The following is a 21098-nucleotide window of genomic DNA, read 5'->3' as shown; positions in this document are numbered from 1 at the left end:
ATTCGGATACTTTTTTTTTAAATTTTAGTTTTAATGGTTGTTGACAAAAAAAAAAAAAAAAGTAGGACGTCAGCGCTCGGCGAGCTAACAAATAGCTCCTCGGAACAATGTCAAACCCGACACAGAAGAAGAATGGTAAATATCTGTGGTTCACTCTCCTCGGGTTGGGATTTCATCCGGACGTTGCGACGTCAATCGCCGGCAAAGCCAGCATTCACGTAAAGCACGTCAACGTGGGACCGTGAGTATGTTTTTTTTATTATTTTTATTGCTTGTTGATTTCAGACGTCGGGATATTATCTAATTTAATTCGGGTTTATACGGGTTTGAGTCCCGTGTATCGTGAAGTACGATCTCTAAATATATACTGTGTATTTTATATTTTCACTGCTATTTTATCGCTTTCTATTATTATCTTATTGCTTCCTGTATGCTGCTGTAGCGAGAAAAAAAAAGTCCCCTCGGGGATTAATAAAGTAAATACCTAAACCTAAACATGGGCTACTTTCACTTTTAAGTTACATTCACATTATTCGTTAACATTTGATTGTGTGTAAATCTTCTGTCTGACCAACAGGAATATGTTTGACAAACCAAACAAAGACGCCTTCTACATAGTAATCCACTTCCTGTTGGAGAAACTGAACCCGACTCGATTTCATGAAACATACAGGTAAAGTCAGACACGATTGCCACACGTGTGTATTGTTTATTGTCATAATAATAATTTAAAAAAAACAACCGATGTTTATTTTTAGGCACTGTTGGTCTGCTGTGAACCACAAAGCCGATGCCGAGTTCCGCAAAGTCACCTGCGCTTGGCTGCGAGAAATAATGGTAAGGTGTCTTGGGTGTTCCTCCTCTTCATCTGCCCGTGTAGGTTCACCGAATATGTTCCTCATCAAATGAGAAATTGTTTCTGGCTCTCCTTTCTTTTCTTCTTCCCACATTCTCCTCCTCGCCTGCCTTGACATTATTAAAACGACTGACTTAACAGGGCGTAGTTTCACCCCCCCCCTCACATATGGAGGCGGCTCTTTGTTGCTCTTCATCCCCCTTTCCACGCATTTCCTGTCTGCCTCACAACTGTCTAAAATTGTGTTGTATATGTCTTGAATTTGTGAGCCTACGTGTTTTTTTGTGTGTTTTTTTTATCACCGTGTAGGATGAAACCGCGAACGCAGGATCCAAAGTGTTGGCATCACTGTTTCTCTCACCTGGAGGCCCTAAATTCATCAGCTTGATGCTTCATTTGGCCACTCATGTCATGCTGCAGGAAATGAAGACCTTCACCGCGGGTAGGGCTTGATGGATTGATACCTATATTTGCAATCTGAATCTTGACTGCTATTACAAAGTGTAGAGTCTCGCAGCATTAGACGAGCAGTCTTTCGTTCCGTACGTTTATTTTGCCACGGAGCTGGATTGGAGAAAATCTTATTGAATAATCTTGAATGTTATCGTTGCTAGATGACAGTTGGGTTCCTGAGGCAGCAGCGAAGCCTGCTTCCACCTTGGACATCGCCACCAAGAGACTCGATCTGATCCGTGCCAGGTTTCTGAAAGCTGCAGTGGATCAGGATCGCTTTCTCCACGAGTACCAGAGAAGAGCCCAGTAAGTCCTTCGTTGTCCGACTTTGCTGCAGAGTTGTTATTTTTTTTATTTGTGACACAGGCTGTCAACAGACGCTTTCTACTTCAGTAATAATATCATAAACATACCACGTGGGAGGTTATGGTAATGAATCCAGTCTCTCTGACTTGTTCAAGTCCGGTATTAAGAAAAAGGAAATGTGTTGTAATGTTATCAAACAAAATACAATTAATATATCACTTGTAATGGCACGATTTCTGATCAAAACTTTACTCTTTTCAAGATTCAGAAGCAAAAGTGTTCCTGCCAAGTATAAGTTTGTGCATCGTTGAGAAATATTCAATACAATAGTCACACAGAGACATAACGGCTCTAATAAATAGTAGTCATGCAAAGATGTTTTGTCATTCTTTCTCTGCAATCACTGGAAAGTACTTAAAAGAACAAATTGCCACTTCTCTTGTGGATGTCAGTGTTGATGATAAATTAGCAATAAATTCCTCAGTGCGATATTGAAAGAGAAAGCTGAGCCTACATGGACCAGGATGCATTGCATGCAAGTTTCTGACGCCCAACCCCCAAACATTTGGTTTTCTTTGCCAGGTCGCTCTACTTGTAGATCTCAAACAATTAAATAAAGAATACAACAAAAAAAAAACGATAAGCAGACAGACAGCCTTGACAGCGAAGAGGAAAAAGACAGGAAAGAAGGTGTTTTTTCATCAGGAAGCTCTTAGTACTGATTATATACTCTTAACATTAGCAGCCATTGTAAACACTGCGTATCGCCACGCTAGACTACAGCTGAATTAGTCTGCAACTCTTCAGGCCACCAACTACGTCACCGTACACATTAAATAATGGCGCTGGTGCTCGAAGAAGAACAGATATTGTACCTGGTTCTCAGAGACAAAGAATTTATAGAGCATTTTCTTTCTTTCTTTTTTTTGCTTTAATTGACCACATTTACCATCAACACTGATTGGACACCCACACAAAGAGTGGCACGTTTTCCTTTTCACATGGTGTAAAACGTCAGCTGTATTTCATTTCCAAACCCATTCGCCCTAACCTGTTACAAGAGTATGTGATTATTGTATTATATCTCGTGTTTCTTCTGTTCTTTTTTTGTCTGGTTTTATGCCTCGATCAAACTTTTTTTCCAGAGGTATTTTTGGCTTTTAATTCTCTGTCAGCGTTCTCGCTGCTGCACGTTTCCGTGGCTCTTTGTTTTAAGCGAGCTGATTGGTAAAGTTAGCGAGGTCGGCGCCCTCTTTCCCAGCGGGCATTTGGATTTGTCCTCACAGGGAAAGCACAGGTGAAATGAGTGTTGTTAACGATGGCTCGGTTCCATCAAGTGATGCATTAAAGCGTGACGGCGAGCCAGCATGCACGATACCGGGAATCTGCAACTAGGCCACCAACCGTTAATGCAATCCTTGTTAATATTAGCGGCTGCACCTGGGCCTTTCCAGCTTGTAAAATATATCTGCTCTGAGAAAAGCCTCGCCATGTTCTAGAGGTTTGTATTCTAACTAAGCATTTTCTGTGGAAGAGAGTTTTGTGGTATTTTGATTTGCATGTGGATGTTAGTTTCTACGACATGATTAGTGTTGTATTTTTTTTTTTTTTTAAACCTGCTTTCTTTTGTTTTTGCTCTCGTGTGCAGGCTTCTGGTAAAGTCTATGAGAGACATCAAAGCAGATGGTGCCAAGTATGATGAGCTACTTACTAAGTACGTATAGGTTTTTTTTTTCTTCTTCTTTTTCTCAATTCTTTAGATTTAAGTTCTTCGACTCATTCAACAAATGGCACGATTTGCTTTCAGGTGTCGCAGCAGTGGTTCTACACAGGATGGAGCTCTTCCTGTTGAGAAGATCAAAAAGGTTTCAAATGTTTCTAAATCATAATGCCAAAATAAGAGGTTATAAAAGTGCCTTTCAAAATCAATGTATAGTTGAGCCAATGTGCTGGCAGTATGCTGGCGGATTGTGACATTTTATGGAGGGCATGAGTTTTAGCAAGAAGTAGTTATGTTTTATTTTTCAGAGCTCACTAAAGTACTTACTGTATTCTGTCTGTTGTTCTAAGGTGCGCGCGTTGTGGTCGGCCGTTGATGAAATGCTGTCGACTATCAAAGAGGAGCAGAATGCAGTGGAAAGCGTTATGAAGGGGGATGTAGATCAGTACATCCTCAACGGGACGGATCGAGTTCTGAAAGTTCCCCGCTGTCTGCTGGACAGAATTGAACAGTTGCCACATCAGGTGAGGGTGAAGATATAGATGGAAAGTGTGTGTTTGTATCCGCTTCATCTGATACGATTCACAATACAAAAGATTATTTTATTCTTGAGTTGATACTTGTCACTTCAGTGTTGCACACCATCAAGTCGGATCATTTGTAATGAAAGCGTGTCGCAGTTTATACAAGCTAAATAAAGATGAAAGAAACTGAGACGACACTCGATTAAATCAACGTGCCTTCTTAGGATAATATAGTTTCAGGTCCAACATCATCGATATACAGTAATGTGACTTCTTAAATTGTCACCATCGCCTTGTGTGTTTCCAGTTAAGTTCGGGGAACGTGTACGAAGCCGGCCAACTGAACCTCCTCTGTGTGATGGAGCTGATGAATCACACGCTGCAGCTCCTGAGGGAGGAACAGTGTCGGGTCTCTCATGCCCCCAAACCCGCGATCAGTCCTCAGCACCTGCAGGATAAATGTCGTCAGATGGCCCGCATGCTGCAGGACCTGCACCTCATCAGGTAACCGTCAAACCGCACTCACTCGATGGATGCACTTTTGATCCGAAATGTCTTTTGAGTTGTCCGGTAGGTGCCTCTGATTAGCTGTACCTCCTAATTGCCCAACTACTTGGGAGACTTGCGGTGGCGGTGGTGTACTTATCTTCAGCAGTATTTGTTTTTGTACCCGAGAGTTAAAGTGAGCGCAAGAGTGCTTTCCTTTCATGCTCTTTTTCTGCACCCTTCCTCTCTCAGGCAGAAGATTTCGAAGGAAGAAATTCCTGAAGTGAGGAATGCCATCAGAGAGTTGGAGGCAGACTGGGACAAGAAGTGGATGGACACTCTGAGAGTCATGCCCCTAATGTCCTTTCTGAATGAAGACCCTGTGAGTGGACCCCGGAATTGGTGCTTTAGTCACATTACACTTATTTTTAAACTCCGCTAAATTATCATACTTTGCAGGAGGACGAGGAATACATTTCCCTCACCCTGTTGTTTGGTCTTGCTTCATATCTCCCTGTTTTCAGGCTCTTGGTTTCCTCTCACCAATGGCTCCACTGTCTTTTGAACCGGCAGCTGAAGCTAGTTACAGAAGTAGCGTCTTCTCCCAGTACCCTGCTAAACTTCTTGGTGAGCAGCATTGGATTATAATCCAGTCCATATATGTAGTTTGATAGTTAACGCTTTTTGTCTAATTGAAGTTTTTACCCTTTTTTCCCCCCCCCCAGAGGAAAAGTCTGCAGAGAGTAAACCACAGGAAGATGTTCATCCGAGTTATTCTAACGTCACAAGGTGATCTAATCTTTCTTTGAACTGAATGACAACACGCCTCATTCTCATCTTAATGTTGAATGCGTCTGTGGCTGGTGTGTTGGCTTCAGATGGGAGGATGATACTTGGGCAGGTGTAAGCAGTGCTCTGTCCATCACTAGTCCTCCCTACAGCATCCCTGCTCTCTGATGACCGTGGCGAATTGAGGGAAATCGCCACGGACAGATACGGAGCGGACACTTGTATTTCTGCACGAGTTACGTGGAAATGTATCACAAATGAGCGGAAAGGTGAAAGAAAAGCAACAAACCCGTGGACTGCTTTTGAAATTTTGTAGCAAATTGAAATTTAAGACTCGAGAACAAGATGTTGACACATGACAAACTTTACATCGTCAAAAAAATAATGCTGCTACTTCAAATTGTTCTAAAATTGAGGATTTTAGTCGTCGGTCTACTTTGAGCTTGAGACTCGAAGTTATCCACCCTGGACTCATCCATTCAATTGAATTGAAGATTTGGGAATTTAGCGCTGAGCCCAGGCCTCCGTAGCAGGCTGTTAATAGCTGCATTGATGCACTCGGTGTTGTTTTCTCCACTTGAAAAAAAAAAACACTCGTGGGGGGAAAAGCACTTCACTGTGAAAAAGTCTTTTAAATCGGTTGTTTTGTATTTTTGAAACAGTCCTTACCCTGCAACAGTTGAGAGGACTCAAAGTCCAGTTGTCATCGCTGAAGCGTCACAAACAAACACCTCCCTCCGCTGGCTCTTTGACACACACTCTCCACAGAGTGCTCCACCTGTTCCGCCACCGCAGGTGAGTCTTATCGTGCAGCTAAGCTCTGTCCCCCCCCCCCCCCCCCCACACACACACACACACACACACACACACACACCCGGTACCGGATTTTCTCCGCCTCCTGAGCTCGAGTCCATCGCCTCCCCTGATAAACCACATTTAACAAACCTGCTGTGTTTTAGGCCAGTGCGAGGAAGACGACCCATGTCCATCGGAAGGTGGCGCCCATGAGGACCAAGGCGCTGATATTGGACATGGAGTGCGATAACCTTGCTGATCAGGTACAGAGATGATTTTCAAAAGCAGGAGCCCGAGAATTAGAAAAGACTGTTTAACACTTCTGGCTGCGGCGTGAGTACACGACAAACAAATTTGGTTTCCTGACTGACTCGATACTGATTAAAGTGGGTTTGTGTTAGTTTGCGGATGCCGTGACGACAACCACACCTTCGGAGGGCAGGGTCAAAGGTTTGGACTTGGAGGGCCTTCTCGGCACTCTTCAAAGAGATCCCTTCTCTACTAAAAAGCAGCTGCCGCGCACACCCGAGTGCTTGAGTAAGTCGGAAAACCATTTGGCTTCATGTCTCTTAAATCGGAATTATGAATGAAGCCTGCGCTTTATGTGAAATGTCATGTAATAAACGATTATAATGCATTATTTAGGGGAAAAGCGTTCCATAAAGTGTGTTTTTCCCAGTTAATAAATTACTTTCCTCCTTTCCCTGTTTTCTCAAGTTATGGATGTGAAAAGCTCCTGGAGAAAAGCGGTCAAGGAAGATGAAGCTAGAAAAATTCGACAGTCGGCAGAGGCTAACGGCCGCACAACAAAGCGACCGAGTCCCGTCGGCGAGCCCCGTAAGGCGCTGCCGAGCCCCGACGCTCCCTCCCAGACCGCCTCTGGCCGTGTCCCGAGCCACAGCAGCCCCCCTGTCGTCCAGCGGGGGTTGTTATTTGAGTCGATGCCGTCGTGGGACACCTTCAACGCGGAGACCGTCGACGGCCTGAGCGGCACGGGCGGCAGTGCGGCGCAGTTCAGCCTCGAGCACGAAACGCTCCCCGAGATGCTGAGCTGGGACAGTCTGTCGAGTCTCGACGACGACTACGGAGACGTGAAGAGTGAGGAGGACGAGTTGCTCATCCCCTCCCTGAAGACGGACACAAAGCAGACACGATCAACCGCACGCCGTCATCTGGGTCAGAACCAGCCAGCGTGCAACGACGGCTCCCTGCTTGGACTCATAAACGCACCCGAGTGTCGCGTGCCGGTTTCTGCTTTGGGCAGAGACCGGCGAACGGAACCGGCAACATCGGTGGAAGCCGCGGAAAAGGTCTTTTCACTGGATTTAGACGAACTGGAGGGATGCTCACCCCGCAAGAAGCAGGAATACAGCCTCCCCAGCCTGATCACATTCTCCCCGATAGATGACATGAAGCGTTAGCTTCATTCACAGGAAACATTCTTCCGCCTCAGCTGTCTTAAACTCTACACTATGACTTTTAATACATTTTACAAACACTTGTATATAGCTGTAAAATAACATGCATATGTTGCGTACTGAATTAGTTAAGTTTATTCATTAAATAACATGAACTACTTTAATAAAAGTGCAAAATTAGAGGGTTTTTTTTTCATTGCATGTAAATGATTAGGATTTCTAACTTGCGTGTTATTCCCGTGTAAGCAGTCTAACATTGAAGTCACCAAACTTGAAATGTTGTATAGCAGAAAAGGGATGGAGTTCGGTGTTTAAATCCACAGCATTAATGGGTGCTGGTTGGCTTCCCTCCCCCCCCCCCCTTCACATTTACGCTGCACTGTTAACATGGTCTCTAACCAAACAATATCTTTTATACAATGTTTAAATTTCATAGGAGGAATGTAGCCACAAGTTTGACACGACCCAAGGCCGCTCGGGGTAATGAAAGTAGAATTTCTCGGTTGTTGTAAATAAAAAGCATGCATCTACTTCTAGTAATCTCACTGCATCATGTCTCGAAGTGTCAGCAGCACGGTGAGTGTGGAAGAGTGGGAAGTCCGTATCGGTCAAAAGGTTTGCTCATTTCAGTTGTGGAATTTAAAAAAATAATTATTTTTTTTGTGGTTTGCATTGAGCATTAGGTGCAACGTACAGATAGATAGATAGATGGTTACTTTATTAGTCCCCAAGGGGAATTTTTTTTTTTTTTTTGCTACAGCAGCATTTATAGATCCAGGAAAGAAATAAAATAACAGTAAAAAAAATATTAAATATAAAAATGCACAGTATATACAATAAAATAATTAAATTAAAACTAAACAATAGTGCAAAGTTGTTGTTTTTTTAAATATTTAAACAACCAAGAAAAACAGACCGGTGTTATTGTGTTGTGTGATGGATTTTTCCCACAGGTGATGTCTTGTGGTTTGTACACAAGTGTGCAAATCTGAAATGATATTAAAAAAAAAAATCTGCAGATTGGGCTCGAGGCTACCAGTGTTTTTCCAGAGCGCATGAAAATCTATGAAGGCTTTCTGACGCACCTGTTTTTTTTTTTTTTTATACATCTGTGTAACTTCTTCCAATTCAAGATGGGGGGGCTTCAGAAGCTGAGCAAAAAAAATAAATAAGGGAGGCAAGGCAGCATTAGAAAGTCAGGGAGGCAGGAAGTCAAAACATGTTGCCTTCACAATAAAGCACCAACTTTGACATCGTGGGGGGGCAAAACTAGATTTGAAAGGCTCCACATGAAATCTGCTGCACCATGACAAAAGCGTTTATGATAAACAGCTGAAACTTGTTTTCATTGGCACGAATCAGGCGTTACAATGCATATCTTAACGCAGGTGTTTATAAAAAGAAAAAAGTTTATTATTTATACAATCAGAACAGTCGGATCTGCACTTGTATTTCCCCATAACCACCAACATCATATCACATCCATACGTCCGTGCAAAGGCTTTGCATGTAAACTAAACTTTTTAGTTATTGATACAGCATCACAAAATACAATATCATGATACTGAAGTGAAGTGTATTTTTTCTTACTCCCCTAACTGTAATGTGGATATAGTACATGTAATTTACATTGTATATTCAGTACATATACAGTATCATATTGTGTATTTATACAATATATATATATAGGACTATTTCCAAGTGGCTTTTTTTGTCTTTGTTTTATATATATATATAAAACAGCAATGTTGTAGTAATTCATATAATTAATAAAAATGTAATATATAACATAGGCTCAATCTTCTGTTTAACAAATTATTCGCTTTATTCTGAAAACTGCTACACGTGTTCGCCATGAGGGAATTTTACTTTGAAAAGATAGTCCGGAAGTTGACGGGTAATACGCAGACTTGCTTCGTAACTCCTCGAGGCCAGCTTCAGTTGCAGCGGACTAACGAGCTGGCCTCTCCTCTTCTCTGGGCGGTTCCAGCCTGAAAGAGACGTTTAGGAAGAAAGCTCACACCAACAAAAACTATCAGCGCAGACACAAACATGGCGCCCACCTCCGCCGACAACTTCAGATGAAAGTGCGCGTGAAGAAGTAACCAGCAAACTTCCAAAGGACTATTTCCAAGTGGCTTTTTTTTTTAATTTTTTTTTTTGGGGCTTTGTTTTTGTTTTTTTTGCGCGCCGTCCTGGTTTATTCCGTTTTGCACAGTTCAAAAAAAAAAAAAAAAAAAAAAAAAATCCGGACTATATTAAGCGGTAAAACAGCAAGTTGCATTAATGTCAACATTGTCTCTCGCTGCAGTGTAAACAGCTGGTAAGTACACATATTTTCTCATGTGGAGATGGCCGAGACCGGACGATGTTTGTTGTGGGAATTTGAAACAGCGTTTGAAGTGTTATAAGGAGGTTGTTGTTGTTTTTCTTTCTTTCTCTTTTTTTTTTTTTTTTTTTTTGGAGCTGTGCGTAAAGTAAAAGCTCCCCCGCTGAAAAGACGTGTTCCTGCCGCGGGCCGCTTGTGCACTTTCCGCCGTGTTATCCAACCGCGGAGGGACAGACAGAGCCACGTATCACCGCTCAAGCCTGGTCACGGGAGGACATTTCTTTTGTTGCACCCCCCCCCCCCCCCTCGCTGATGTGTATTTCCTGCAACAAAGTTGACCTAGTTATGGTTCGGATGCAACAGTTGGGAACATTACACCCCTCTCCCCCCTCTTCCTCCTCATCCTCCTCCTCTTCCTCCTCCTCCCTCCTCCCCAGGCCCTCCTTGACGCCAGATAAGCTGACTGTCCAACCTTGCAGGTGTCTGCACAGGCTCACTCACAAACCCACAGCAACTTCCTGCTTGGATAACACCGGTGATTTTACGGTGTAATTCAGTCAAAACTGTTCTCAAGTTGATAAGAAACTCTTCACCTGACTTCCCCCTTTGCATTTTTATCCAGTCGCTGATTATATAACTGTGTGAGATGCCTCTTCCTTTTTGTGGCTGTGTGCGCTCGAGCGGTGAGCACAAATGCCATTGAAGGCCGTGCCAAGGTGCTCACATATCAGAGCCTCAGCAACTCGGCGCTTGACTGTTTGCCAGGCAGCAGGAGCAGTCTAACCCTGGAAGCCGGCGGAGCACTCCCTGCTCCATCTTCCCATCACCGGTTTGGTGATTCACGGCACGGCATGTGATGATCCTATTATGACAGCCGTGGCACAAGTCCCAGCAGAGCAGAGCAGAGCAGAGCAGAGCAGAACACGGCACTTCCTCTTCTATTGTACTGTAAGCGCTCATATTTTTTTAACCACCTGAGGTTGCTGTCACATGATAGCAGGATAATCAAGAGTTAGAACGGTCGAAATTGCCCCGGCTGGATTCGCTGAGCCACAGCCACGTGAAAACGCAGCAGGAAAAAAAAAAAAAAAAAAAAATTATCTTTCTTGACCTTGGCTTGGCCTGACAGGCTTTGGAAAAGGGGAGTGGAGTGAATGTTTCCTCCTACCAGCCGCTGCAGGTATAAAGTGAGTCATGGCTGCACTGTGGCTTTGTGTACATTGAACTTGCACTTTGTCACCGCCATCGGCCGTCCAAAGGCTCTGTCAGGTGACCAAGGAAAGGAGGTGGATTGGCCAAAGGAGCAGCAACAGGCTGTTGGAGGACTCGTTAGTTGCTAAGGCAGAAGTCAAATAGGATTTTGATGAACGTGTGAAAAGCCTGTATTTGTTTCTGTTTCTCTTTCAGAGTGAATGTTTCTGAAAGAACGACAAAACGTTACTACGTCTGACATCAGCGACATTTCATTTGCTTCCAGCATTCAGACTTCCACCGACGTGTCGCACCGTTTCCAATCTCGGCTCCTCCAATCAACTGCAAAACAATATCTTTAGCGTCTGTGAATTCACCGTAACTCGCACTTCCAACTGGCACCATCTTTCAGTGTACATCGGTGAGTTGCCACTCATTTCTTCCACAGCCTCCACTTCAACTGACTTTATTATGGTCAGTTTATGACCCTCGTGTTGACATTTTAACTCTCGGAGCTTAAAAACTTTCACTTTATCAGTGTTTACACTTTTTAAGTGACACCTGAACTTCCTTCAGTGCTTCATGTCAGCTGACACTTAGTTGAGTTTCTGAGGACCGCATCAGCAGCACGTCTTCAACTCGTGTTACTCCTGTACCCCCTCCACTGTGCATACATATTTTACACTTCAACCGGCTCACGTCAGGTTTTGGCTCAGGCGCTTGCTTGTTGCAGGACTTCCACTTCATCTGTCACCTCCAGGTCAATGTATCACGTTAGGCCCGTAATTTGCAGTTTTCCTTTTCCATCAATGAAGGCACACTTGAAACTCAAAAAGGTTTTTTTTTTTGCCAGTTTTTTTTTTTTTCCTACAAATTGTTTGTTAATTTGCAGATCTATGAAGTACAAGTCGGCAGAACACGCGCACTTAAATGGGCAAGAATATATCCTGTTCAGTTAAACGTGGGTTTGTGGGAGAAGAATTGGCCCATACAAATTGGAGAAAAAAAAAAGGAGAATGATTGAGCTGAATTTGATCCTTCCTGCAATTATAAATCAGCCAAACAGTGAAGGTTCATTCTTTATTGAAAATGGTTCTAGTGAACGTAATTATCCAGTTTATTTATTTATTTATTTTAAACGTATTTACTTTGTCCAGCTTTCGTCAGGCGCATTGTGAGGTTACTGTTGCTCTGTGCTGAATATTTGTTCAGTTGCTGTGCTGTAGCACACATTTGCAATAATGGTTTGACGTGTTACACGCTTTCACAACAACTTTCTTGTAGCAAATAGCAGACGAACCCAAAAATATTCCCAAACAGAGAACGCTGTATTCCCACCGGAGGCTGCCATCGTTCTCCGCTCGGCTGCCTGCCTCTCACCCTCGTTGTCTGCCTCGGGACTCCGGCTCGCGTTGTCCTCTGAATCGCATCTGCGTCCGAGTTTCGGTCAGTCTTTGTTTTGAATTGACGTTTCTCTTTCATTCAGTGCTTCGAGAAATATTTAGTTCAGCTCAGCTTCTTTCACTTTTTATATTTCAACTTCCACTTCAGCTGAAAACTTGTGTGCTCCACAAACTCTTACGTCACTCCCGCTGTAGGAATTTGTTCCTCCGTGATGATGCGAGAGGTCGGTGTCAGCGACCGATGCTGCGTTGTCCGACTCAAGGATGCTCCTGCAGGCCGGATCTTCTTTCTCGCCATTTCTTCTGCTGCACCATCATTTCTTTTCACAACGTTTCTAGCTGCTCAGCCTGGAGGTGACTGCAGATTTAATACCACATTCATTACAAGTTTTTGTGCTTTTGGAGCCAGAATGTACCTGAAACAGCTCAGCACATTTTGTTCCGCTACCTGTTTGTATGTTTTAAGACATATTAACTCCAGATAGTCGTTTCTAGCCAAAGAGCAACAAAATGGAACTTGTAACGCAGCCAAAATGTTTCTCGGGTAACCCATTTCCCTCCTCTGACCCTTGTACTGTGCTGTGATGTTCCCCATGTAAAGTTGTTCTCTTTCAGTACGCCTCGGTCTGAGTTGGTCTAGGCCCAGCTAGTTAGTAAGGGCAATGAGTTTGCCCTCTCTTCCTTCTGCTTAGAGTGGAAAGAATGCTCTCTGTCTGCCGGGCTGTCACGCTCCAGGAGGAAGGCGGTCTTGTGACGTTTCTGCTGAGCCTAGCCTCGCTGCTTGGAGCTGCCTCTCATCGTCCTAACCTACCCGAGCAGTTTTCAAGCAGCCATATTTTACAGTCAGCCTTTAAATGTCAGTATATTTAATTTAACGTTCGCCTAATACCATCTCCTTGGCCTGTCGTATTGCTCGTGCCCCCCCCCCCCCCCCCGCTGCTGTTGGCTGTGCTGGCGTCGGGTGCTTTTGACAGACTAGTTCAGCAAACACTTGAAGTGGGTCACTGTCTCTGGGAAACACTTGCCTTTCAGACCATGTGCTCACCCCGTGGTACAGCGTAACCACAGCAGACCCACAGTGATCCGGGAAGAAAAGGCAGAACACTTTCTGCTTCGGTTATTTGGATTTGTGCCACCTCTCCTCTGATTGCCTTTAGTCATTGCTGCTGGCTTTGGTGCTACTTGGGCAAAGCGTGAAGCAATCCACTGCTGTTGGTTTGCTGTTGGACTGAGAAAGATTTCGAGACGACACACCAGAGGGGAACCATTCGGGTGACTCTGGTGGATGTGTGTCATAGTGCTGAAACAGTTTGTTGGTTCGTTGGTCAAGGACCATTTTATTGATCATGTGTGAAGTAAAATTACCAAACACATTTTGGTCACAGCTTCTGAAATGTGAAATGTTTTATTTAGGTTCGATAAGTTCCACCTTGCAAATATGAGATCTGTTTTTTTTTTTTTTTTAGCTACGTGACAGAAAGCTTAATTAGATCTTTCTAATTCAAGCGAAACAGCCAATGCCCAAAGGATCAAAATGAAACAGCCTGCTGCAAAACTAACAAACATCCTCCGTTCGGCCTGTTATCAGTGAAATTCGGCAATCAAATACCTAATCTGAGAAGCTTGTTGACAGCTACCATCAGCCCCTAAATGTAATTGGATTTTATGCATGTATTTGTGTGTATGGAAAAAACAAAAACAAAAAAACAGCTGCCAGGGTTAAACAAACTCGACCGAGAAACAGAGTTCACTGCAGGTCTTTTGCTTTGCTCAGGCTCTGCAGTGTGATGTTAGCATATGGCTATGATAAAGCCGAGCTATCGCACAACCTTATCTGGAGCTAAAAGGCAGATAGACTGAATGTTCCACCTCTCACACACGCTGAATAGCAAATATTGAATAGTTAAATACCTTTCCCGCCTTTATCAAGTGCACTTGAGGATGTTTTTTTTTTTTTTTCTTCAGAATACATGCCAAAGTCTTTTCTTATTTTCTGTATTTTAAGCTGAAGGCTGATTTGGCTCTCTCTACAAAGTCGGGCTGTTAGTCTCATCACATCGCACTGTTAAGATTAATTAGCGGGGTGAGGTATTTACAAACCGCACTTTTACAGCCAACTATGCGCACGCAAGTCCGGCTCGCATACGAATTCAATCAGACAGCAGCTCAACTCGCTTTGGATTTTCTCGCCTCAAACCGTCGCTCCTCCTCAGGAAGAGCACCGAGGTTGTTCTGTGGTCGGCGCCTTGTAAAATGGAGGTTTCGTCACCTCATTGGCACCTCGTACTCAGCCTGGCCTCCACCGCTAACGGCACACTGTGATGACAGGTGGCAGGGAGCGCCACTTTGCTCTTCCTGCAAAGCCCAGAGCTACAGAGTGCCACTTGAAGCAGACGCTGGTGCTGCCGAGGCTGACACAGCGTGGCTCAGCGGCTGCCACCGGACCTGAAAGGGTCGAATGTCGCAGGCTAATTGCAGCTGAAAGAAGACAACCTTTTCCTCTACCAGTTTGTTTTCTTTAGTCGTTTTGTCTCTCACGAATGATCTTTAGGTGCACTTTAGAGGTCCCGTACCATCAACGGGAGTAAAGTAGCCTTTGCACTGAAGCTCATCCGCACTTGGCACAATAGAGGGGTCGGTGTGAACGATCAGCCTGCTGCATCTGCACACACTTAAGATTTCATTCCCGTTTTGCAGCGTTGGAAGCTCCGCGACGGTCGTGTGTCATCCCCGGCAGCTGTTTCAGGCGAGCTGTGTGAGTGGATGTGCGTGGCAGAGCTCCTGCTGAAATAACTGAGACAGACCCAGCACTGTCTGTTGTCCAGCATTACACATACAAGCACGCACACTTGTGCATGCGCTCACACGCAGGCAGGCTCTCTCACCCCCTGGGGAACGAGCCTCCAGGCTCTTTTGTGTGAAAGGGATGAGCTCATTGTGGGGCAGACCACGGCGGGGGGGGGCGGGGCTGGGCTGGGGGGGTGGAGTAAGGGGTTCCACTCTGTCCACTTAAAATAGAGAAATCTCTGTTTCTATTTCTGTTTGTGTCTCTCTGGGATCATTGCGACAGAGGACAGAGCCAGGTGAACGCACAAAGCCCGCGAGGAGTGGGGGGGGGGACCTCCCCAGTTATATTTATGGCAGCTGGAGAGTTTTCCTCTTTCCTCAGGGGGTCGTTGGGCTGCACAGCCAACATTTGGTGCGTTTGCAAGCAAGTTAAGACCAGTGCCGCCGCACGGGAGCGGAACTTTCCAGAGCGGGAAAATCCGCCGCTTTGAGAAATGCCCCAGTCAGGACTGCAGGACTAACAGTGATCACAGATTTCATTTTGATCAGCAGAGGGTTTTTGTTTCATAAATCATGGTGCAAACACAATATTTGTTAAATGGTAAACATTAATGCCTCGTAATTGGTGCACCTGGGCTGCGGTGAAATGCTAATATATTTCTCTGCACTAGTTACGGATTTCTAAAAGAATAGCTTATTGTACTGCAGGCAGTGATTCTTTACATTTTGTTGTATTCCATAACAGTTCTTGTTCCCCTGCCTGCTGCTGTAAATCATCTCAAAGCAGCTCGAAAGTTCTGATTATGTTACAAGTATTTGTACCTCCGCACTTTCTGTTGTCACTGCAAATCCATCTGGCCTCCAAAAGTCCATTATCAAAAAAACAATCCATCGCCGCATACTACATTTTTGAGTTTTGCACAATTTTAAATTATGATTTCTAAAATGACTTACGGACAGGTGTCGTGACGGACGTAGAGATATCCGGCTACTGCTGAAAAGAAGTTGTGCCGAGTCTTGGACTGTGTGTGTGCTGTTTGATTTTTGGAGTTATGGATCTGACAAGAGAAGCGCAGTTTTTTGAAGGAAATCCGTCAGGTTTAAATGAATAAGGTTAAAAGTTTGAGCTTGGATCAAGAGAAGCAGCAAATTGTCACATTTGAGAACTAGATCCATCGAATGGTGTTTTTAGTATTTTTCCGAGTAGCAGTCAAGAATCAAAATAGTTGGCAATTCATTTTCTTTCATGGATTTATCAACTCAGTGGCCTGTTAAAATCTCTAACGGAGAGTTTTGGAGTGACCAGTCAAAGTATGTTTCCAAGGCAGCTTCATACTTTTTTTTGTTGTTGTTTTTGGTCATAGTTCGGAGTAGTGAGTCGCCTCACTGAGTGCAACCCAGACAAAGAGCGAGACACTGGATCATCAGGGCTCAGGAGTAACACAGGAACAGGTTTTCAAATGGGAAGGGAGGGGCAGAGGACAACCTTTTAGAGCCCGGGGCTCAAGTTACAACAGAAGACTTTTAATATAGTGGAAATGCGCTGGACTAGTTTGTCTGCGAGTCCCGCCTCAGTCATTTTTACCATTTGAAACAAAACTTTGCTCAGGTTTTTTTCTGAATTTCCTTCTTGTTGCATGCGGTAAGAAATGCAGAACAAGAAGGGCAGAAAAAAAAAAAACTCGACGTTGTTCTCGCTTCGCTTCACAATAGCTTTAGAGCTTTTAGGTCTAATTCTTTGTCAACACTGCGGTTTATGGCCACCACCATCTTTTATTTGCTCACCAGACATAAAAGTGGACGATAAAATGAGCCTGGTCTGCCATTTCACTCGCTGCACATCTGAAGCTGTGCCTGGGCTTTGTTTGTGCCAGCGTCCTTTTGACTGCAGACTGCAGAGAACATGTCAGCCACACTAAATGTACCCTTGGAAGACTCGGAGATCAATTTCCTCAGCGAGAGTAACACTAGTCGCAGCTCAGGGTCGCGCAGCCTGCCATTGTTGGGGCGGCGCGGTTGCCATGGCAGCGTCAATGTATCATTGGCTGTCACAAAGAGATATTTGTGCGGTTGTGTTGGCGTGTGTGACGGAGGAGCAGGGGACCGTTCAATGTTTCTACCCTTTACCGTCTCTCCTGTTGTGGGCACGTTGTGTGACCTGATGGGTTTCCACAATATGGCAGATATCAGCAATATTGTATGAAATGGCTAAAAGTATATTTCTATTGGTGTATCATGCAGGGCAAGTTTTAATAGTGGCATTTGCTGCAGTTCTGTCTATTTTTTTACAGAAGCAATACATCACGGATTGAGGCTACTCATAGCAACCCTACTACAACAAATAATGTGTGGCGCTGTCTCCTTTTCTAACTGGGAACAGGAAATGACATGACTAACCTTTTTGTGGCGTTCATTGGAAAGAACCTGACATATCAATACATCATATTTGTAGGCATTTAAATCAACCTGACTGTACCCACATAAAATCCTCTCCTGTTGACCTGTGACCTGCTGATACAAAAGACAGGCTTAAAATTTGCTTTTGACCTGTCGAGCATTTGGTGATACCGAGGCCTGAGCAACCGTCACATCAAAAGCAATGCATTTCTTCTTTGTTGCCTGGTTGTCATTTCTTATGGCTTCACTCAGACGGTCAAAGTTGCCAACTCACTTCTGGTCTTTTAAAGTTGTTGAATGGATCAAATGACTGTAACGTGAAAGGCGTTGCCCTCAGTGACAAACTATTGACAATTGTCACACAAGTTTGCAGTTTGCCTCAGTAAAATGTAGCTTTATAGAGATCTCGCGTTGTATCTGCACTGAAGCCATGTTTTTTTTGTTGTTGTTTTTTTTTTAGTCTGAACTGCAACTTTACGGTTTCAATTCCATTTCACAGTCATTTTTGGTAGTTGCGGGTGCCGTCTGTGCCAGAAAACTTAACCAAGGGTAGCAACTAGCCTATCAAAATACAAAATAAACTGCATTTAGCAATTGAAGAGCCAGATTTTAGCCTCAGGAGCTGCTGCTGGAGAACAAAAACAGAGCTAAATCAAGAATGAGTTTTGGTTATTTATGTTGAAACGTGTCTGCTGAATGGAAACGAGGAGTTGCTTTCTGTTCCCGGAATCAACTTTAAAGGTGCTAATGTGTTGATGCTGTGTTTTAGAGTTTGTTTTTTCTGCCCCCCCCCAACTGGTCAAACGAATCGGTTCACGTAGTTCAGCGTGCTGTAAATTCAGTCATTAGCTTCTGTTTTACTTATCAACTCGTGTGTGATTCAGTGTTTGAGTCCGAGATTGAAATCCAAAGCGTTCCTTGCGCAAAAAATGATTAATACTGATGTCGTACACAGGTGTAATGACGGCAGCTGTCCACTTGTGATGTACTGCCTGACCCATTCCCACATTGTGAGTTCTGGCTGTGAAGAGGCATTATTTCACCCACAAACACAGACAGATGCTTGAACCACCAGAGCACATTTATTGGCCAGCCTTCGGTGAGAGCACATTTAACAGTGCGGTTTGTTAAGAGAGCAAAATATGGTCTGAAAACAGCAATTTGTTTTTGAATAGGGTTTTGACCAGTGAGATGTAACCATGGAAACGGTGCTGTAAATCTCTTCAGACCAATAATTCTTAGCTCAACGTCTGGCTAGATTGCTGTTGTGCATCGTCATAAAACGAGAGTTCGGGTCTCGTCAAAACAAGCTTCATTTTTTATTGAAGTGAGACAAGATTCTGCACTTCATTGTGAAGTATTACCTGTGGAAGCTATTAAGACTGATAAATCCGGGAGGGACTGAAATGTTGTTCACCTTGTAAAACCCTGACCTTGTGCAAATCGGACGAGAAGCTTGTCTTCAGCTATCATCTTTGAGATGAGGGCTGTCGTTTGTTCTGCACGTCCAGCATCAAACTTCATCTGTCCATTGATTATCGATCTGTGCAGGGACCGTCTTTGCCTTGCCTCAAATCTCTGTGCATAGTAATGCTAGATATGCCAGCTTCACTTGGTGGAGTTTGCGCTGCACTTCATTTTCCACTCAGAACTTTTTGACGGCTAAACTGTGACTGTGGCATCCAATGTCACAGTGCTCCACACGTTGGACCCGACAGAGCTCTGGAGCCCGGGAGCAATGTGCCCTTCTCCTCCTTTTGTTGTTTAATGACAGTTGACAAACAGCTTTTAGGTACATTACCGCCACCTTCTGGTGGTAGTTAAACATTACTACCAGCCTCCGCTGGCAAGGGAAAATCATGATCCACCTCTGCTTCAAAGTGAGTTGAAGTCCTTTTAAAGAAATGGGTGGCCTTCATTAAAGAAGTGAGGAATGATTATTCCCTTCAGCCAGTGATTGATGCACTTTTGTTGCTATTTCTGTCACTGGAAAGTTGAAGTCATTTTACCTCTGCTTGGATATGCTATAAGATGTATTGTTTTTGCTGCCCGAGGCTTGTGTTGACACAATCACCCTCTATGCTCTTTTAGTGGAGTGTTTTCCCAGCATTGTAATGAAAAAGGGCCCATATTCTGGGCAAAGATCCAACTATAATTCATGAAAGGTACCTGAACTATAAAGGCAGCAGTGTACTTGAAACAAATGAATTTTGGCATGTTCACATTGGCAAAATGCCAATTTTCAGACTGAAGTCAGTGCTGTACTCATTGTTCAGTTCGTTAATGAGTCGTATCCTGGTTCAAAAGAATGAAGCACGACTTCAATTATTTGACTCGCACATCGTACCTTTGTTGTCACAGAACGTATGTCGTCAGTAGAAATCAAAGGCTCAAAATCTTAGAAAACACAGGGTTTTTTTCCGTGGAAAGTGTGTGAGCCGTTTTCTGTCTTGCCGTGGCTGAATAATTCTCGTCAGTCTGCCTCCCGACCTTTCGGCAGCACAAGCCAACAGATGTCCTGCAGCGTCATGCAGCCAGTGGACGAGCCTGCGCTCCCGTCCCCTGCACACAGATACACCGCTGACACGACGACTGTGTTTTCTGTCCTCAACTTTGTTACCCGTTATGATGTAACTTTTGCAAAGTAAAACTGCTCCGCACCGTATTCATCCGCGTCATGAAGTCCGGGAGTTGTGTGTGCTCGCTGCGGCCGTTCAAAGCTGCGTCTTTTTTTTGTCCTTCAGCCACGGCTGACTCACCACTGGAAAAATGTAACTTCCTGTGTCGGTCCTAAAAGCTCTTTGAAGAGGGCGAGAAGTTTCTCTTTCCTCCGAGACAACTGTTTGCTCTTTTTTTCCCCCTTCTTCTTTGGTCAGGTTTAAGAAGTCAAATGATAAATTGATTGTAAATGAGCTATGGCAGTTTTCAGATATGTTATCTCCCTTACTACATACTGAACAAGACAATAAGTCCAGAAGCATGTTTGAAAACATGAACAAAGTTTTACTGTGATGGATAGTCATTGAAAGTACAACAGCATATTGCTGCACTGCTTCCTGCGCTGTTAAAGATTACTGAGTCACACACTGACAGTTATTAAACTCTAAACTTGGTGTCATGACTCAAGGGCTTATTACCAAACAGAAACTTCTCCATTCAGTACATAATGACTAGATGCACATTGTGGCATGAAAACCAATGTTATTTTTTTTTTATAGATTTTCCATCGTTAAAGACTGTATTTCAAGTGTTTTATAGACTTTGGTGTCTGCTTGATTTACGCTCTCAGTGGCATTTCGGAGCATTCCTCCAGGCTCGGCGACTCTCCCATGGCTCTCTGCAGCCACCAGAGCTTTAACTCGCTCAATGTGTTTGGAGCAGTGCGGTGATATACAATGACAAGAGTGTTTGGGAATGTCAGCCGATGTAGTCCCTTCATTACCCCTTGTGTTTGCCCCGTTTGTTTGCTTCGATGTGCTGCAGCAGTCTTAAAGGATCCTTTTAATGCCGTGGCCACAGTATTATTTAGCATTCTGTGTATGCTCACATAGAAGGTTCATCCCACTGTCCCAAAGTGAGATGCGAGACCTTTGCTTTCAATGTTCAGTGTCTTTCTTGGCTGCTAACAACATGGTACTGGAGGA

At 44.0% G+C, this 21098-nt stretch overlaps 2 protein-coding genes and 1 non-coding gene across 8 annotated transcripts in view; all 3 read left to right on the top strand.

Annotated features, from left to right (window-relative positions):
* The first annotated feature begins 54 nt into the window (after positions 1-54).
* On the top strand, positions 55-8076 carry haus6 (HAUS augmin-like complex, subunit 6). Its single transcript, XM_069705174.1, has 16 exons — positions 55-241; positions 578-673; positions 759-837; positions 1166-1298; positions 1471-1615; positions 3264-3329; positions 3423-3480; positions 3686-3859; positions 4167-4363; positions 4598-4727; positions 4870-4972; positions 5071-5134; positions 5797-5929; positions 6094-6192; positions 6331-6466; positions 6647-8076. The coding sequence occupies exons 1-16, from the start codon at positions 108-110 to the stop codon at positions 7348-7350; spliced, it is 2451 nt and encodes an 816-aa protein (XP_069561275.1). The 5' UTR covers positions 55-107; the 3' UTR covers positions 7351-8076.
* LOC138624751 (small Cajal body-specific RNA 8) lies at positions 5225-5355 on the top strand. Its single transcript, XR_011311184.1, has one exon. It is a non-coding gene; the product is annotated as a small Cajal body-specific RNA 8 (non-coding RNA).
* A 1198-nt stretch (positions 8077-9274) lies between the features above and the next one.
* The window catches only part of dennd4c (DENN/MADD domain containing 4C), a 35951-nt gene continuing 24127 nt past the window's right edge, over positions 9275-21098 (top strand). For 3 of the 6 annotated variants that reach the window (XM_069705185.1, XM_069705181.1, XM_069705186.1), the window contains exon 1: positions 9275-9670. The gene's annotated coding sequence lies outside the window, so the exon portion shown is untranslated. Of the gene's footprint in view, positions 10625-11083; positions 11289-21098 lie in introns of all 6 variants that reach the window. The other 3 variants (XM_069705183.1, XM_069705184.1, XM_069705182.1) reach the window with 3 other exon arrangements.

The sequence above is a fragment of the Brachyistius frenatus genome, unplaced genomic scaffold (genome assembly GCF_029030835.1).
Source record: "Brachyistius frenatus isolate BFR_SWC_R1_liver_20210118 unplaced genomic scaffold, ASM2903083v1 Contig_54, whole genome shotgun sequence".
In the NCBI taxonomy this organism is placed as follows: Eukaryota; Metazoa; Chordata; class Actinopteri; family Embiotocidae; genus Brachyistius; species Brachyistius frenatus.
Note: the sequence above shows the minus strand (reverse complement) of the source record. Positions and strands in the feature narration are given on the sequence as shown.